Source organism: Drosophila persimilis, unplaced genomic scaffold, assembly GCF_003286085.1.
Source record: "Drosophila persimilis strain 14011-0111.01,24,50 unplaced genomic scaffold, DperRS2 tig00000676-arrow-arrow-pilon, whole genome shotgun sequence".
NCBI lineage: Eukaryota > Metazoa > Arthropoda > Insecta > Diptera > Drosophilidae > Drosophila > Drosophila persimilis.
In genome coordinates, this window is record NW_020825332.1 from 1703477 (window position 1) to 1723256 (window position 19780).

Sequence of the window (19780 nt, forward strand, 5' to 3'; positions counted from 1 at the left end):
GCAGCGAATGCTAAGGAGCGCCCCGGTGTCCATGGCTGCATGTGTGTGTGTGGTGTGCGTGTGTCTGTGTGAGTACTTGAGATTTTCTATGGTCGCACAAAACACATTAGTTAAAAGTACTGACCAGCAAAGCCACTAACAAGCTGTTGGTTGCCTCTCCTGCTTAGTCCCCAACCCACACCCAGACCCTCCACACATGGCATGCTCATGCTGCTCTCCCCCACACTAGGTCGGTCCTGCTCTCCCCCACACACTCGCATATTGAAGTGCCATTATGTGTGCTTTACTCTTGCCATATTCTCCTGCTGCTTCTCCCCCTTTTCTTTCATCTTCTGGCTGTTGTCAATCTGGCTGATGGCTATCCGGGCTATACCCTGCCCTGGGGTATAATTTAAATGCACAGAGATTTGCAATGCTGAACGGAAGGCGTTATTAATATTTGTATGCTGCCGAGACAGCAGTGGATCTTCAGGTCGATCGTTGGACAAGTCCATAGAAACGATCAATCTGCAAGAGTATCCAACGTGTCATGTCCGCGGTGGCAATCTTTTCCTTGTTATTCATCACGTTGTCAGCATTTTTCGTTCAAAACTTTTTTAATAAACGCATTTAAATGAATTGATGTGTGTATGCAAGAGTTGTCTTGCGTAATTTCTCATCATTTAATATGAAACAAGTTAAGACGACACCCCCCCTCCCACTCCCACTTCCAGCCTCTTCCTTGCCAAAGAACTTTTACTTTTATTACCTTCGTATATCACACAGCGAGAAAAATTACAAGAGAACGAACAAAAAAAAATATATAAGGGAAAGGAAAGGAAAGCGGGAAAAGTTGTGCAATTCTTAAAACTTAATAGATGCAACTTTGCTTTCACTCTGCTCTTGCAGTTTTTCACAATACAAATTATGCAGAAAGCAATTTCGGAACTTAACTCTTAAGCTATCAGATATATCAGAAATCTTAATTACAGTTTTTGAGTTTCGAGTACAACGGGGGCTAATTAAATAGCTCAATAATTGCTATTATCTTCAGTGTTACCCATTTTTATCCTTAGATTACTTTAGTTCATGAACCAAACAACCAAGCTTACTTTAAAGAACATTTTAGCACTTTGATTGAGTTTTGAAAATCTTAAAGTATTAATGCTTTAAATTGACTTTAGCTCCAAATAAATCTATCCACTAAACACGGCGGAAAGTAGCTTAAAAATAAAAAAAAGAATGAATAAAATTCGCTTTAGTATTAAATTTTATATTTTTAATGGAATTCCTAAGGCTCTTGAAACTTTATGGAGACCCTTCAATGCGTTTCGTCTGTCTATCACTTATTCGCAGTAAGCAATCGTTTCGTCTTTCACTGCTTTCAAGAGTATCCTTTTCAAAGTCTTTAATTACTTTTCTAAATTAAATTTTTAGCCACTTTTGACAACATTTATTGACTTTCAAGTTTTCATTTAGTTGATTTCGCTTGTTTGGCTAAGTTTTTGTAGATTTTTTTTTTAGAAATATTCATGTCAATTGCCAGACAGTTTTCTTTATACATGAGACTTCAAGGACTTCTTTCGCTTGCAATTTGTATTATTTGTTTTGCCTTTGTCTCGGTTTCTGTCTCTGTTTCTGGCTCTGGTTCTGGTTCTGGGTCTGTGTCTGTTTTTATTTATACAAATTGCTTTTGTTTTTTCGGTTCATCCTCATCTCCTCATCTGCTCAGCTCCCCCCTGGCTCCCCCCTCTCTCCGTGCTTTATTTATTCTGCCTTGTTGTCTTGCCATCCATTCGCCTAAATATTTATGCTTTTATACATCTTTTCTGGCATGTTTTTTTGCATTCGCTCCCCCTCTGCGGTTCGTCAGTTCCTGGTAGTTGTCGCGCGTCTATTGACGCCATGGTATCCATTCTGCTTGCCCCCCGTTTTGCGACTCCCATTGCTGTTGCTGTTGCTGTTGCTGCCTGTGCCACTGGCTGTGGCAGCGGCCAAATCTACATCCGTTTCGGCAACGATTGGCGGACCCCAAGACACTTGTCGCCGCACAGTTGGTGGGCCTGATCCTGTGCTCGCTCCTCCCAGGCCTGCTGCACCTCCTCCTGTTCCGCTTCCGCTTCCACCGGTTCCGGCTCCAGCTCCAGCTCCACCTCCTACTCCGCCTTGCTTGCGTCGTTTGCTGCTCTGCTGCTGAAGTGTTGCCGCTCTTTGTGGCAGTTGTCGTTGCTGCTGCTGCTGCTGTTGTGGCGGCAGCGGCTGCTGCTTTTGACTTTCATGTTGCTGCTGCTGCAGAAATGTTTCGTATTGCTTTTTATTAAAAACTTTTTCGTTTCATATTCTTTGTCTTAAAACATTCTCTTTTTTGGCGGCGACATTCTCTTTTGAAAGATATTCGTTTGTGTGTGTTCGTTTTTAGTTTTTCGGTATATTCTTTAATTAGTTTTACTTCATTCCTGCATGCTCTTCGTGCTGTTGTTGCATGGAATGTCCTTTCTGTGGCATGCATGCATATTAGTGGAGTTTCATGCAGAGTAATATTTAATTAACGTGCCCCGAACGAGTTTTCACTTGTTAGTGTTTCAAAAACGCGATATTTGATAAAATTTTAGTACTACCAGCATTTAAATCACTGTGAGTCAAGGTTAACCAGCCCGTTCCCTGTGCAAGCCTTGAAATTCACGATATTAAGGGACCAGAGCCCATTGATGTGGATACCCGGAGCTCAGGCTCTCATTGTGTACTGTGCTCATTGTTCTCCCGGTCACTTTCTTTGTTGCGCCACAGTCTCCTTTTGTGCCAAGCCCCGCCAAAGGCTGGCCGGCCGGCTGGCTGGCTGGCTGGCTGGTCCAAAAGGGAACACCAATCGGGTAAGCATAATCAGTAACTAAGAGAGCATTAGCATGGGACAACACTTCAATTAGGGCTCCTAATAAAGATAAGCAAAGCCAGCACTAAAGAGAGAGCACACAAAAACATACAAATGTATGTATGCTCTTATCCAACAGAAATAGGAGCAAAGAGAGCCTTTTAAAGGGACGGTTAAAGGATTTTCTCTTTCATTCTGTAATCAGGCACAAGTAAGAGAATTTTGCACGATTTTGATATGCTTTTATCTCTGGGAATATCTGAGATATAGCATGGGAGTTTAAATACCAAAATACTCTTTTTTTGACAAAAAGGGAAGACTTTTGTATGTACTTCCAAAAAAATTGCAAAAATTGGTGGATTCTTACTCCAAAAAAAAAAAAAAACTATTTTCCTTAAACCAGTTGTTAATTCTTTGCTTTTTAATGAAGGACATCCTCCAACGATTGTTCGCTCTATTTTCACAGGGGGTAAACCCCGAAAAATTATCAATCTTGAAAGTTTTCCTTTTAGATCCATCTTTTTTCTATATTCAACAAAAGATAATTATTGCGATATCTTTCAGGAAGTTTTCAAGTTTCATCATTTTCATGGCTATATAGTGAAATACCCATTGGCTCTTAATGGGTTAAAGCAACCTCTCTGTCTCTCTCTCTCTCACTCTCTCTCTCTCTTTGCGATGGCAAATCAAATCGAAATAGTTTTCGCTCATAAACAAACAAAATTGAAATTGATTTCGTTCTTTGAGACAAATTAAAATTGTTTGCTTACCGCCCGTGCCCCCTTCCCCTTCCCGTTCCCGTTTCGCTTCCGTTTTCGTTTCTGTTTATTAAATTGTGGCTTGCGTTTTAATTTACACATCATTAGCTCAAGCCTCGACTCGACTCGACTTCTTTGCCTTCATTAAGATTTATAGAAAACTTGGGTAAACAGCAGCCCCCCACCACACTCGCACACACAGACAGAGAGCGGGAGAGAGGGAGGAGAGTAAGCTGCCTCTGTGTGCTTTTGAGAGCGAGGTTGAGGAGGAGGCAAGGGCAGCGCCAGAGCGTCAGAGTTTGTTGTTGGTTTGTTGGGGTTTCGTTTTTGCATTCTAAGCTCGTAATGAGTTTCACCGCAGCATTGTGGCGGCTGGCAAAGTTAAGTGCGTGCTGCGTTTGCGGCGAGGCCCAAATGAACAGCCAGCAACAAAGGGGGGAGGAGCGAGCGTACTGCAGTGCTGTGCATCAGGGTGAAGGCTGATGCTGCTGGTGCTGCTGCTGCTGCTGCAGCAAAAGATGAAAGAAAAGCGGTAAGACGCCCACAAACATTTCGGAATAAAAAGAAAACTTGGCATGCATGACAGGAGTAACCTCAACCTCAGCCAGTGGGAGGTGCCGTGGCAGAGGCAGCAGCAGCAGCAGCAGCTGGGGCACTTGCACTTTTTGCTGCTCCTTAAACAAAAGCCTCAGCTTGCACCTACAACTTTCACTCACCCACGACTTACCCCCTTCCCCTTTTGTAAGCGAAACTTTTTGATTTTGAGGCAGGAAAAAAGTTTTTGAGTGCGCTTCAATTTCGGTTGCTTTGCAATCAGGCTGTGGGGCGGCTCGGGCGGGGGGAGGGGGGCTAGAACGCCGCCAGTCATGTGGAAACGTGAACGATGGTGGGGTGACAGTGGATGGAGAGGATGGTGGAGGGATAGCAGCGGGGCTAGACAATGCCGCACGCACTTTGAACAGCGCAACTTTTGCCATTTTTCGGGTGTCGCCTGTTCGGAAAAACTAAGAAATTTCGTTGCAAGATTTGAATGTGCATCAGTGTGGCAGCAGCAGCAGCGACAGCGGGAAAGATTTCCCCGATTGGCCTCAAGGAGATCCCGGGAAATTCAATTTGGTTGCAGCTTAAGCCCCTGACAAAGTACATGCTAAGTAAGCTCAAAAGTAACATGCCCCCCGGATCCGGCCCCCCAGCTTCCCCAGTCCGTGCCATCGCCTCGATAGACACTTTTACCCAGCTAAAACTACATAAAAGCCAATAAGTTCAATATTTTGCTTTTCCCCAATTTTCACGGGGGAATGGGGCCGGGGGGGGGCCGGCCCGTCTTCAGTTGAAAGTTTGTTTTGGGCGTGCCGAAAAGTCGATGCAAAAGTTGAAAGTTCCTGCTACGTTTGTTGCTTAGTTGGAGGTTTTGTCTTAAGTTTTTTGGCCAAAAAGAGTTGCTGGTCATAGTCACTCCATACCCCATACCCCATACCACGTAACCATACCTATACCCCCATTCTATACTGTATTTATAAAATATAAATCATGGACAACACTTGATAAGCAAAAAGCAGACTGAAGCAGCCCATTGTCCCCATAAATTGTGGCCTGCAACAATTGTTATTCTATTCCAGGGCTCCAAAAGTTCATCTCCTTTGGCAGGGAGTTCTACGCCGTACATGTTCGATTTCCATGACTTTTAAGACTCTTACGAGTAAGAGACGATACAGTCCTAGTTTGTCTGTTCTTTCTTTGAGAAAAACTTAAGGAAATACATATATATATATATATATATATCGTCTTCTATTCACCTTCGAGGGTATCTACATCTTCGGTTGCATAGCCTAGACCTTCTTTCCTTCTTATTTGTATCCTAGTTTGAAGCCCAACGCAGATTCATTTGGCAAATGTCTTTGGGCCCTAACAAAGGGGAGAGCCCGTTGCAATAATCCACCCAGTTCAGAATGCAGTTCAATTTATTTGTGAGGTATTTTAACTTTTGTGCTGCACTGAGCACTTTTTCTATTAAATAACATTTTAGACAATTGGCTTGGCTACTAAAAACGAGAGGGAGAGAGAGAGAGAAGGGGGAGCGGCGGGCGCACTGCTGGCTGCTGGCAGAAGAAATTGCTTAAGAAATTGTTCTGGCCACAACAGCAAAGCCAAGCCAAATGTTCCAGTTTGAATGTTTTTTAACAAAAGGGAAATGAATTGGCCAATATACAAAATAAATAGAAAAACGGAGGGCAGGGGCAGGACCCAGAAGAACCACACACAAAAGTCGTTTGGAAAGTTTTGAAAGGATACCGAGGAAGAAAAAAAACCATCATCCAATATACTTTCAAGGAGAACTGTAACCAAACGAAGAACTGTAAGCCGCTTACTTTAAGCAAGGGCTGTGTGGATCATAGAGAATATTGTTCAACGAAGGAGAGATCTGACGATAGTTCTAAGCAATTGTTCCAATGGCATCTTTATGTTATTGGAGCAGTATGATTTTGTTTATATCTTATTGTTTATTGTCGATTGTATAGAAATATGATAGGGCTTGCTGTATATGTTCTCTTATATCGTTCGGATGTCCTCCCATATTTGCCAAGATTGAGGACTTAAAACCTACAATTAGTAGCAAAGAAACGCCTCTCCTCATACCCTCTGCACTGTCACATTAATACGTATTTATAAAGCCATTGTTAAGTTTATTGAATAAACAAGATATAACAGATATATGTATGCTTCAGATATGCCACAAATCAAAGGAGACTCTTTTGAAAAACAGCCTTGCTTTGTTTCACTTCATTCCATCCGACTGGGTCCGCTCTTTGGGTTTTCTTTTCGAAATCAAACAATAAAACCCACAAATCTATGGCCTACATTCTGGGGTATCCATACACCTTGTGGTGCAATTAATGCACTCGACTTGATAGTGCCGTGCAGCCCGTTAATCGGCTTATACAATTATTGAGAAATAATTGAATTGGCTTGTTGGGGCAAAAGCATTGTGTTGCCGCACACACAACCGGGCCAATTTCGTCTGGCAATGAATTAAGGCAATTGTCAATAGATTTCGTCTTTTGTTGCGGCATTAATAGTTATTTGTATTTTTTGGGTGCGGGTTTTGGTTTGTGTTAAATTTAATTAAACAGTCACACCAATAAGCGCTTTCAATATCAACAATTAAAACAGCACGCGGCGCACACTGGATCCATTCAGTGTGTGTGTTTTATATATGTATTGCCATTAAAATACGATTATATTTTTATAATAACAAAACGGAAATTGTTTGATGCATATTCAAATATGCAAAAACCGTAGCTGAAGAAAATATATACAAGCATTTATATATATTGTATGTATTTTTCCTCATATTTTGTTTATTTAGTTAAATTCAATTAAATGCAATTTAATTAAACGGAACAGTTCTCGCAAGTTGATGAAGCGAGACAGAAAGTGAGAGAGATGGGGATAGAGAGTGAAAGAGACGCACACAGGCACACATATCATCGTCATGTATGCCTCACACGGAAAATAAACAGAGTTTAAATGTTTTACTAAAGAGAGGAAACACTTCAAGCATTAGGGTCATGCAAGAGGACACATTACAACTAAATAAAGGGGCGGGGCTTTGCAGTGGTAAAAAAATCTTATTGCCAGAAATTACAAATAATGTATTCATGTGTGTATAATAAGGTTCTGAGGGTATATTTTGAAGGCTTCTTCAGTCATGTGTGCCCCTAACTACAATTCATATTATAGCCCGTGTTTATCCACTTCTATGGCCCCAATCTATAATGACTGTACATATGTACAATGTTTGTATGTATACCTTATATGCTTCTTCTGTTGACTGTCCAAATATTTGGGTGTCTGTATGGGGCTGGATGCAGTTTCATGCCTTACAGTTGTAAACTATGCTTATGTATTTTGCTGGCCGTTTACTCTGTCTTACGTTATGCAATGACAGGCGGCTCGGCTCGTCTTCTTGTTTTAGTATGCCATGTGGGGGAGTGTGCTTGGGGGTGTGCGTGTTATTTACATGCCAATGCCAAGGCCGCTGCCACATGCCTCATGCAGATTGGTCTCGCTGATTGTGACAAGCGGCGCCATTTTGATAAGATTCTGTGGGGGTTCGTGGCCTCTGCTTACCGGTAATGGGGCATCCACCGCTCCCTCCAGCTGTCCATTCGGTGTGGCAGCAGCAGGCGGCACGGATGGAGCCTCGGCCACTGACTCTGTTAAGGGCCAAAAGAAAGTACAATTTGTTCATATTTTGTGGGATTTTTCAGTGATTTATATGGACGCACCATTTGGCCCAGGGGCATCCGCAGTGTCCTCCGATATTGCCGGAGTTGGATGCTCTGTGGAAGGTCCTTCGTTTATAAGAGCATCCTTCTGTGCCTCCTCTTTCGGCGGCTGCGAGGAGTCCTCCTCGTCCTCCTCTTCCTCCTCACGCACCTCATCGATGCGCGTGGCAATGTCACCATTTTTGGTCAGGACTGTGGTGGGCATGTCTGGCTGCGAGGCCGTCGCACTGCCATTCTTCAAGATGCCCACCAAGGGGGCTCCATTGCCTGGCTTCTTGTCCTCTTGCGGCAGCTGCGGGGCACAGGCAGACAGAGAGAGAGGGAGAGAGAGACCGACAGTTAATGCAACGTTAATTCATCTTGAGGCCATTACTTACCGCCTTGTAGGTATAGGGCGGCAGGCCGTTGCCCGAGCCAGCCGTAACACCGCCCAGCAGGCCGGCCTTAACACCTGGCGACTCGTGCATTTTGGTTGCCTGCTCCTTCGACCAAATAATGTCCTCGTCCGTCTCGCGCTCGATGCGCTTCTTGTAGGCCAAATGACTGCGATACACCTCAAGCAGGCAGCACACGACAATGATGACAAACACGCTGGTCAGCGTGAGGAAGACGACCTGTGTGGAGTCCTCCTTCTTGTTCTCATCGTACACAAATCTGGGAATATAGGGCACTCGCTGCGGCGGCTCCTCCACCCAAGGCTCGGGTATCTAGTACGAGTATGTGGGTGGTGGTTGCATTCATTAGCTCAATTTGTCGCCTGGTTGATTCAGATAACCCTATTTCCAGTTCCCAGTTCCCAGTCCCCAGCTCCCAGTTCGCAGTTCCCTCGAGTGTACTCACCATGCTCACATTGACCATAGGCTCCTGGGTAGGCTGTTCGCTCACATCGAATTTGGCATTGCATTGGGCACTGCGTACGCCCTGCGGATTGATGACGGTTATGTTGTCGGCCCCCGACTTGGTGAACAGCATATACTCCTCGAGTGGCTTCATAACATGCCCGTTCACCTGTATGTAGATGTCTGGCCGGAGGGGCAGTGTGCACGGTTCCAGGTTGGTTTACCCAATTTGCGGTCGGGGAGTATTATGTGGGGGGGGGGGGGGGGGGGGGGGGGTGGTTGTGGGTGGTTGAAGTTTTCATTAGTATTGGTCATTAATTCAAATTGAAATGCAAATGTGTGTGTTCGAGTTCGAGTGGAAATTGGAATTGCGTTTCGCTATCGAGCCTTGGTTGGGGTGAGTGGTGAGGGGTGAGGGGTGGGGAGGGTCTCGGGTCTCGGGCCTGCCGTTTGGCTTCACTGAACTTCGAGGTTTCGCCTAGGCAAACGCAAGTCGTTCGTGCGTATTTTATGCTCTTCCCCAAAATTAGCAATAAAAATTTTAATGCCCAACGGTAAACGCCTTCCGACGAGGCTGCTGCTACTTCTACTTCTATGCTGTGATTGTGTTTTGGGGGCGTGGCTGTGCCTACAGTGTTGCCAAATTAATGAAACATGTGCGGGGGTGTACTACAGTACATCTCCTTAGTTCCCTGGGGAGTGCACCAGAGGCAGGGAAACGATGTAATTGGCTACCATATGATATAGCACACAAAGGAATAAGGACTAAGCACTTTTAAGTACTTGAGTTGGAGACAAAAGTGTGGTCAGAGTATATTTGAAATAATTTGAGCGGTTTAAAGTTTTTTGGATTGAAAAATAGTCACTTCAAGCCCTTAAGAGGAAAAACAGCTTTAAGATACAATAAAATTGAGCTGTTTATCTCTCATTTATGCTGTCTTCATCCGACAGTTTCGTAACATTTCAGCCACTTTTCGCTATGCCTTGAGCCACTGTGGCACGGCTTGCGCCAACATGTTTATGGCCGAAAACTATCGCATTTCGATGGCTCTTTAATGGGATGATCAAGTGGCGGAGTAGTTTTACAGCTTTCCCACATGTGGCCTGGGCGTGGCGCTCAGTGCCCCAACAGCTGTTCTGTCAGTTGTGGCGCTATCGTAGGGGATGGGTGGTGGCAGAGCTGAGTGAATTTTTAATCAAAGTGTTGGCCACTGTGCTGCGGTTTCGGTTTCGGATGAGGGGCAAAGCAGCAATTTAAATATGAGCCACTGTAAATCTTGAGAGCAAAAACTGACACAATTTATGGCAGCAACGGCGGCAGCCACGGCCAACGGAAATGACTTTTTATGGCGGAGAATAAATTTAATTTTTTGGTCAACAATGTGAAGCATTTACGCTAGCGCCCAACCCACCCAAAAGGCCACCCCTTGGAGAGCTTGTGCTTCAGTTCATAAAGTTGCAGCAGCAACACGATGCTGCACAACAGCAACAGCCACAGGACGAGGGGCGCCACTTGATGAGACCGAAAAGAAATTAATGGCGGGACAAGACGAAATTTACGACTCACTCGACAGGCAACCGCTGTAGCTCTTGAAGACGGCAAACCGCGAGTCCGTGCTGTTGATGCCACCAATCTGGACGCGATTCGCCCCGGCCTCCCCGCTGGTGGTAAGCACTCGGGCGGCAAACTCCGTCAGCGGCACCTGCTCGCGGTCGATGAAGAGCTGCGCCTGGGTGCCGTTGCGCACGTAGTAGACCGAGTGCCTGGCACTGTTCAGGAAACTCCGATCGATGCGAGCGCCCACCGTCTGGCCCTGCTCGCGATCCTCCTCCAGCTGCAGGTACCCGTCCGAGGTGATGGCCAGCAGAAGGTAGTAGCTGCGCTCCGCTGCCGTCTGCAGCAGCAACATGATGCGGTTGGCCCGCCGCAGGTCGAACGAGGAGAAGGCCAGCTGCAGGCGCACATAGTTGACCCGGCCCGACAGCTCGAACTTGCGCTGAAGCGTGGACTCGCCGCTAAAGTCGGCACCCTTCTCCTCCGAACAGAACTCGCCCAGGAAGCTGGTATTCTCACAGTCGCAGGTGGAGAGCTGTTCGGCAAAGTGTTCCTGGCAAATCCCTCCATTCTTGCAGGGCTCCGCATCGCATTTGATCTGGCAATTGGGCAGAACACCTTCCTGGACTGCAGCAGAACAGAAAGAGAAAGATTAAGAGTGAGAGAGGCAAAGTAAGAGGCAGAGTAAGAGGCAAAGTAAGAGGCAGAGGATTAATTAATGCCTAAATCAGTGTTAAGTGCAAGTCCTTCAGCTGCAGGACTCTCTGATGGCTTAATCGCATCAAAGTCAGGTTGCAATTTCCGCGATGCGTGGCCGCATAAATCATACGCCATGTGGGTGCCCGGCCGGCCTTATCGCATTGGCATTAATCTTGGCGCCCCCAAAGTGGCCTCCTCTCTGCATCGGCAACGCCATCTCCATTTTCGTAGGAGTACCGTCGTCCCCAGCACTTAACGGAAATTGCATGCATATTAAGTTAGCCAGGCCCGGGACCGACCTAGCCACAGATGCAACCACAGAGTCATAGCCACAGAACCGCAGGCGGGCAGAGGCGGCGGTGGAGGTGGAGGTGGAGGTGCAGGCGCATGAATCGTAGAGAGAGTCAAAAGTAGGAGCAGCAACGGCAGCAGCAACGGCAGCAGCAACGGCAACAGCAAATGGCATTAGGCCCAAACCGAAAATTGCACTCTGTGAAAATTGATTTATACGGCCGTACTTACTGGGCGCTATATTCCTTTCATTGATTTCCGCCAAGTCGATCAACTGCGTACCGATTTTCAGCCCCCGCACACAGCCAATGTAACCCTCCAGAGCGGGTGCATCCACATTGGTGGGGCGCAGCAAATTCGCCGGATCGTAGCCGCCGACATGGAACTGAAAGTATTCGGTGGGCGGTGCGGGCGGACGATGCGGCGACAGAACCTCTGCAAATAAACAAAATCAAATGAGAGATTGGGTGTAGGGTGGGTAGAGTGGGTTTGAGTACGGTTGGGGGGGCTGGGGGCTGGGTGGGCCATGGGTATGGCTTCATTTTGGCTTAGCTCCCTGCTCGACTGCCTCCTGTCTGCCTGTCTGCCTGCCTGCCGGCCTGGCGGCCTTCCAGGCCGTTTGTGTGCGGAAATGAGCCTTCATTGCCATTGCATTTCTGCCAGGCAGCTAAGCACCGCACCGCACAGCGCCGCCCCACACCCCCCTCCGTTTGAGGTTTAGGCCCATCAATTTCGAGTTTAAGTTTGTCTAATTGAAATGTTTGGCCAGGCAGCACAACGAAAATCCAATGCTATCTGCACTGCCACAGTCACTGAATCTGCGTTCGGATGGGGTCCTGATTAACGCATTTAATTACAAAAGTGCTTATGCGTTATTCTGTGTAACGTACTGGACCATGTTTCAGCGCTGAAATTTCACCCAAAAACGAGGAGTAATTATGATTGATTTGGCTGGCAAATCGCTTTGGCATTGAGTTACGGGCAATTCGTTTGATTTTCCAACACACACACACACACACACACACACACACACACACACACAGTCCCCTCCCACCCCACCCTATGACCTGCCAATTGGCAAGCGCTCCACGTCTATGAATGGGGAACTTTTCGATCAAATTCAATTGCAAGGTGAGTTATGACGAGTTGGGTCGGCTCTGAAGTGCAATTCGCCACGAAATAGCAGTGTTGCCCAAATGTAATCTGCAACCCAGGCTGCAGCCCGGCCACGTTTAATTGCAGAGCATTTGAGGCTGAAAGGCTCTCGAAAATTGTCTGGAAATGTACTGATGGTGATTTATGGCAATTGAATGACGAACTTAATTGTTTTCGATCTGTGGCTTTTTGGAGTAATATAATATGTATTTTTGTGGCGCAACATTTAAGTTTCAATTGATATTTGAAAAACACTTGATTGATAGATTTATTGACAGGCGAAGAACTGTTGTGGAATATCCTTAACATTCCCTTTCGCAAACGTACAGACGAGTGTCTTAAAATATCTAAAAGCCAATTAAGAGGTGTCCCTAAGATGTGGAAAAACCTTTCAAATAAAGGAAATATGTGCATATATTCTAGTTGCAAGAAAATCCAAAGGAATGCTAAAAATGTTGGATAAACAACTCAATCGACTCCATACAATTTTTAAAGAATTTGCCATACATTCTGTTTAAAATGAATAAATTACCATACAAAAAAAAATATTGTATTTCAGTTTAATGTTCATTTGAAATAACGCGCTAAACAAACAATTTGTAAAAGAATCTGTTCAGATGGAAATCAAATATGCTCGGCGTATGTACGTTTTCCCGTTTTATCAACAATTTTCACCCAGCAGCTACTATCTTTATCGAAATGCAGTTCCATTTACATATTAAGCGAGCAAAGAGATGGAGGGAGAGAAAAAAACAGCACGGCACAGCAAACACTTTTGAACACATTTTCAAATACATATTCTACAAAAGCAACTCGTTGTTTTTTCTGCCATATAGAGGGCAAGCAAAACTTTATCCATTCGCATGGCGTTTCGTTTTATTTTCCAACAGTTTTCTACCGACATTAACAGACAGACAGACTATTCTGGCTAACACACACTCGCGCACACACACACACACACACACACACACACATAGACATTGGCTCGCTGAAAAGGCAACAAAGAAAAAATTTCAAGTGCACATAATTTGGCCATCACAGTGTGCACAGATTTTTCCCCGCTGTCGGCTGCTGTCCCTGTTTTTGAGGGAAATTTTTGGCATTTTTGCAGCTTAACTTGCTAAACTATTTGCTGAAATTTCTGTGCAAGGCTCGGCGAGGCAGAACGAACGAGCAACAACAACAACAACAGCAACGACAACGACAACGACAGCAGAGAGCCGTAGAAGGACCCCCACAAACCGGAAAAAGCTTCCAGGAAAAAGACTGAAGCCGCTGCCAGGCAACCAGAAACCAGAAACCAGCACAACCCACCGCCGATGACAAAAGGGGCCACCGCCAAACCGAAAGCGAAAGAGTTGTGTGGAGTATTTTTTTTGGGCATGCAACAACCCCGACACAAACGACGACAGGATTTGTTGGTTCAATAACTGCCAGGGGGGCCAACGTCGTGGCAACGTCAAAATACAGCACCCAATATGTACATGGCAGGGGAGACATTACTCGGCGACTGGACGCAGGCGTGGCGGGTCACCAGTCTACAGCCAACGCTCGGCCAGAGCACAGCCACAATGTACGGTCGTTTGCCGGGTTCCAATAATGCTGCCGGGGGTGGCGGCGGCGCTGGTATTGGCAGCGGTGGGGCCAACGGTGGAGGCGGCGGTCAGGGCCATGACAAGCTCAAAATTGGCTTTTGCACGGACCTGGACAAGTCGGTGCTGGTGAACAACTTTGAGAAGCGCGGCTGGCATCAGGTGAACGGCGATGATGATTGGCACTTCTACTGGGCGGGGGTGCAGACCTGTCGCAACATCTTTAGCGTGGACAGCGGCTATCGGATGCACGACAACCAGATGATCAATCACTTTCCCAATCACTACGAGCTGTCGCGCAAGGATTTGCTCGTAAAGAACATCAAGCGGTATCGGAAGGACCTCGAGCGCGACGGCAATCCGCTGGCGGAGAAAACAGAGTCGAATAATTCGAGTGGCAATCGTTACCTCTACCTGGACTTTGTGCCCACCACCTTCGTCCTGCCGGCTGACTACAACATGTTCGTGGAGGAGTACCGCAAGTTTCCGCTGAGCACCTGGATTATGAAGCCCTGCGGCAAGTCCCAGGGTGCGGGCATCTTTCTCATCAACAAACTGTCGAAGCTCAAGAAGTGGTCGCGCGAGGCCAAGGGACCGTTTCATCCGCAGATTGCCAAGGAGTCGTACGTCATATCCAGATACATCGACAATCCCCTGCTGATTGGCGGCAAGAAGTTCGACCTGCGGCTGTATGTGCTGGTGGCCTCATTCCGTCCCCTCAAGGTGTACCTCTTCAAGCAGGGCTTCTGCCGCTTCTGCACTGTCAAGTACGACACGAGTGTCACCGAGCTGGACAACATGTATGTCCACCTGACCAATGTGAGTGTCCAGAAGCACGGCGGCGAGTACAACACCCTGCACGGCGGCAAATGGTCCGTCCAGAATCTGGCCCTTTTCCTGGAGGGAACGCGTGGCAAGGAGGTGACGGATCGCCTCTTTGGGGCCATCTCCTGGCTGATTGTCCACTCACTGCGCGCCGTGGCCCCGGTGATGGCCAGCGATAGGCATTGCTTCGAGTGCTATGGCTACGACATCATCATCGACAACGCCCTGAAGCCCTGGCTGGTGGAGGTCAATGCCTCGCCATCGCTCACCTCTACGACGGTGAACGATCGCATTCTCAAATACAAGCTGATTGACAACATACTCTCTGTGGTCCTGCCCCCCGATGGGGTGCCGGATGTGCGCTGGAACAAAGTACCGAGTGCCGATGCCCTGGGCAATTTTGATCTGCTCATCGACGAGGAGCTGGCGGCCCAGGATGAGGCACAGAACAGCACCACAACGACACATGCCAAGGCCTCGAAGATGGGCAGCCGCTGGAAGTGACGAAGGTAGACCTGGGCAAAGACCAGGTAATTTTCCGCATACGAATCGAAATTATCTTTGTTTAGTATATTCAGAAATTGTTGTAAAATTGAATTGAAGCATGCTATTATATGGAAATTGTAATGTAGAAAAGTAGAACTAATCTAGACAAGGATATTGAATGGCAACCCCAAGACAATTAGTACTCGAAAGTCGACCGAAGTATAAAACTAAACCAAAACTAATCACAAATTAGAGATAAACCATCGACTCTTCTCATCTTGCGGAATATTGAACACACTCACCCTTTTCCGGATTGCTCCAGGGCTTATTGGCATACTCATCCAGGAGTAGGGTGCCCCTGTCGATGCTCACACTCCGCTGGTTCACGTGCATGCGGGTCTCCTGCTCTCCCCGGATAATGGCCACCTGGATGCTCTTCAGGCTCTTCGAGGCCATCAGTGTATCGTCCAGCAATGTGAGATTGACAATCTCATCGCCGTAGTTGTAGAGAAAGACAATCTCCCGGTTCTGGCTGATGTACAGATGCACAAAGTTGTTGTAGTGATCGTTGGCATAGACAACCAGGGCATTGGAGTCGTAGGTGCGTAGGTTGATGAGCAGATTCTGGTGTAGGATGCCCTTCAGTACATCCCGTTCGCCTTCCAGGCCATGCATTAGGATGGCAGGCGTGGCGCCCACACTGAGGTAGTTGCGCATTAGGAAGGACTCACGGTTGATGAAGGTCAGAGCCTTCTCGTTGATGTCTGCTCGGGGAGAGAGAGGTTGGATTAGCTGCGAGAAATGATGAAGAAAAAGTCACGGCCACACCACTCACTTGTCTCACAGAACTCCCCGATGTGGGCCCACGGGTTGTTGCAGACGCACTTAAAACTGCTCCACAGCTCCTTGCACTGGGCACCGTTGCGGCAGGGCGAGGGCACACAAGATGGCTTGCAGTCCTTGATAATCTCCGACAGATGCACTGACATGTAGCTGTAGATGTCGAGTATCTCACCATTGACCACCAGGCCACGGAAGCAGCCAATAAGGCCAGCCTTAACGGACAGCTTCTTGAGCAGGTCGCTAGGAGAGAGGAGAGCAGGAAACCGGTTGGGGATTACTTTATATTATTACTTGTCATAACTATTCAATAAGTTGGCCACTCCCGACTTAAGCTGCAGCTGCAGCTTCATCTGCAGCTGCACCATGAGGCTCCCTTTACTCCGCTCCACTTGGACAAACAGAAAATAGCATCAGGAAATCGCAAGCCATGGCATCCCTTCTCAGATTCTTCGTATTTCCCGGGTCCATCACTGACTTTATTCAAATAAATCGCGACCCTGGCGCTTTTGAGCTTTAAAGTTGCCAAGCTGAAAATCGAAGCGACACCCCTGGCAAAGGGATGCTGGGGATAGAGCCTCAAGCGGACAGCTGTGGGAAAAGTTTTCCCTTGCTGCGTTTTCTTTTTACACCCACTTACTTTTCCACTTTTTTTTTTACCTTTCTTCAAGGGTACATCTGTGTTGGCTATGGGTTTGTAATGCCTTCAAGGAAGTCATCTCTCAATTATTTAAAAAAGTTTTCGGTCGTCGTCGTCCGATATTTTACTCATATCGGCGCGAGCGAGCAAAGCAAGTGAGCGGGGGTTGGTTTTCCCGTACTATATCTATTTCGTTACTCCTCCGAATTTAATCTACCTTGGGAACTAGAGTTTCTAACATGGCTTTCCATAGTTAATCTTCTATATGCCAAACTAAACCGATTTCTGGTTCCAAATATACCTCCTTTGGCATTGTTTGATTACCAGAGTGATTCTGCATTTAAATTTAAAGATAATCCTTATAATGTTGTAGAACCATGACCCATTGTAAGGATAGGATTTGTTCCCTTTGTTGGGTTCTTAATAAGTCCGTTAATTAACTAGTTCGGTTTGTAGGAATAGTTCAAACTAAATTATGAGAATATTATTAGCTTCCAGGTGGCAAACTTTAATTGAATTTCTTGATTTTCTTTCTACTATAAGGAATGCCGGGTATATGGGTACAAGCCGCCAGTTTGCTTTGACGAGGATCTTTAACAAAGTATCCCCAACAGCACTAGTATCTAGTATTATTTAGACAATTATAAGTTTAAATATTCAAAGAAAATAAAAAAAGGAGGATACACCTTTAACCAAAAAAAAATGCAGCCAATCCCAATTCCATCGAATACTTAAGAGCATCAGCATGTCGCTTCAGCGAGGATTAACTTTTTCTGCCAACTCCTTTTTCACCGATTCGACTTTTTTTTTTCTTTTGCACAGCATTCAGTAAGTTTTTTTCTCGAAAACTGCAGTCCTGGCCCTAGCTCTCTTCAATGGCCATTTTCCCGTTTTCCCTTTCGCCTTTCCCCTTCATTCCAATGGCCAACAATGAATTGGCCAATAAAATCTCAAGTGTAAGCTTTTGAAAATTAAAGTGGCGGAAATGTCTTGTTTATACGCGTGCAGGCGGCGGCCAAAGAAAGTTCCTCCAAATGTCTTTCTAAATTATGCAAATTTCATTACCAGAGACATTTCCCCATTTCCTTGCCACTCCCCCCTCACTTTAGGCCACCGCAAAGACCCGGCTCCTGGTCCCCAAGTGTTGTCTGACGGAAAATTAAAATTCTTCTTAAAACAAAAAAAGATCCGCTCACTTTTGGGGTTTCTGTGTGCACTGTCCCTTACCCTTACCCGAATTTATTACGATTTTCTTTCGCTTTTCTTTCGCTTCTGCTTGGTAATTGTTTGCCAGGAGTTGCGTAATTGTTATTTAAGCGCAAAAGTTATTGAATGCTGTCAAACGAATTGGCCATAATCGGGTGAGGAGGTCGATTTGCATTTGCTTCAGACTGCTTCACCCACATCCAGCAGATCCGGCCCGCCACTTTGGGGACACGGCACATTCCCATTCTAGCGCCACTGCCACTCCTGTGGGGCATCCACGGGGCGTGTGTGTGTGTCCTTGCCGCAAGCCTGGCGAAGCTATTAAGTCATTAGTTTTTGCAACGTGCGCTGCATTTCTTTTCGCCCGAGCATGTCACAAATGCATTTTTAATTTTTTTTTCTGTGATACGTCAACAGCCGCAGACGGGGACACGCCGCTGCCACGCTGCCACGCTGCGACGCTGTAACGAGGCCGGGACATGGGACACCGGGTCGTATGCAAAATGAAATTTAGCGCTTTGCCTTGCAAATGATGTGCCGCAGGATGGTCTGGCCCCCGAGGCTGACACTTGGCTAAAAGGATTTATAAAAAAAAAGGAAAAAAAGGAGAATATTCCACGGAAATTAACGGCAATAAAACACACGAAAGGAAAGAAGTTTTTCGGGTGATGTCAGGACAGGAACTGGTAGCCGAAGCGCCAGCGGGAGCGCCCGCGATGTGCATATCCTGCAGGCGGCGGGCGACGGGCGGGCCGGCGGAAATCCTATTAACGTTGCAAACGCGCAAAGTGCGAAGCAATTAAGAATTTATTTAACGCCGTCACAAGCAATTAAGCACTTTTCATTCATTCATGGACGCCGCTGCCAGACAGGCGACACAGCAACACATTTTACCCCCCAAAATGGCACCCTGCCCACTGTCCGCCATCCAATGTCCACTGTCCACCCATTCGGTGTCCTGTAGGCGTCACCCATTGGCATTGCTCAATGACGTTGTCCTGTTTCCTGCAGCGTGGAAAATAATTCGCATATTTGGCACGCCAGTTGCCCGTGTTTTTCCCCATCGTGCATGCGGTGCAGTATCTCTCTGCTGGTGGCAATCGATGATCAGACAGGACATCAGAGCAGAAGCAGGAGCAGGACGCAGGAGCAGGCGCACGACCAGCAGCAGGAGGTGGTGACACCAGCAGATGCTGATGCTCATGCTCATGCTGTTGCTGTTGCTGCTTCTAAACAACATGACATGGCACGACCATGGGCCTACCACATGCAAAAACCGATTACAACAATCATTAGCCGCATCAGCCATTGTAATTTTCCACCGACTTTGCCTACATTTTCACAGAGCATCCTCTGAAAGGGTTTTCGGGCTGTTCGAGCTTCCGTTTAAAGGGAGGAATAGATATTGATTTAGAGCCAGGGCCCTACAATCGTTGGAAGAAATGTTTGCGATTTTGATAACACGTTTAAAGGGAACAAGTTCTTCCAACTTTTCCACAACGCACTTTTGAGGCTAACTCCATTTTTCCCAATCAGCTATCTAGCCACCCATCCATCCATCCACTTTTTGTTTGTTTCTTCGTTAACATAAATTAATAACATTCCGAAAAGCAAGGCATTCAAGTGGCATTAATCCAACAGTCACTTTATGGGTTAATTCATTTCTGTCATGTTCTCTCTGGGTCCTGTGTCTCGGCCACGTCTCGTCGTGTCTGTGTCAATATGTTGATTAACTCGTTTATTTATGATTCCTCTGC

At 46.5% G+C, this 19780-nt stretch overlaps 3 protein-coding genes across 3 annotated transcripts in view; 1 reads left to right on the top strand and 2 right to left on the bottom strand.

The window, feature by feature from the left end:
• Positions 1 to 972: 972 nt before the first annotated feature.
• Positions 973 to 2250, bottom strand: LOC113566349 (glycine, alanine and asparagine-rich protein-like; the record flags this gene model as incomplete). The annotated part of the gene is made up of 1 exon (XM_026991625.1): positions 973 to 2250. A coding segment is annotated over one exon (402 nt), but the record flags the coding sequence as incomplete, so codon positions are not given.
• Positions 2251 to 7262: 5012 nt separating this feature from the next.
• LOC6599666 (contactin-associated protein-like 2) overlaps positions 7263 to 19780 on the bottom strand; it is a 50225-nt gene continuing 37707 nt past the window's right edge. Inside the window, exons 12-19 of the mRNA XM_026991626.1 lie at positions 16173 to 16420; positions 15640 to 16101; positions 11511 to 11714; positions 10302 to 10916; positions 8736 to 8917; positions 8273 to 8602; positions 7896 to 8187; positions 7263 to 7823 (exon numbers count right to left, since the gene is read on the bottom strand). Of these exons, the coding sequence (XP_026847427.1) occupies positions 7624 to 7823; positions 7896 to 8187; positions 8273 to 8602; positions 8736 to 8917; positions 10302 to 10916; positions 11511 to 11714; positions 15640 to 16101; positions 16173 to 16420 (2533 nt within the window). The 3' untranslated portion in view covers positions 7263 to 7623. The remainder of the gene's footprint in view (positions 7824 to 7895; positions 8188 to 8272; positions 8603 to 8735; positions 8918 to 10301; positions 10917 to 11510; positions 11715 to 15639; positions 16102 to 16172; positions 16421 to 19780) is intronic.
• Positions 13361 to 15484, top strand: LOC6599667 (probable tubulin polyglutamylase TTLL1). The gene has a single exon (XM_002024763.2). The coding sequence runs from the start codon at positions 13913 to 13915 to the stop codon at positions 15353 to 15355; it is 1443 nt and encodes a 480-aa protein (XP_002024799.1). The 5' UTR covers positions 13361 to 13912; the 3' UTR covers positions 15356 to 15484.

Coding starts and splice junctions, on each gene's coding strand:
- LOC6599667 (XM_002024763.2), top strand. CDS start 13,913: ATGTACATGGCAGGGGAGACATTACTCGGCGACTGGACGCAGGCGTGG.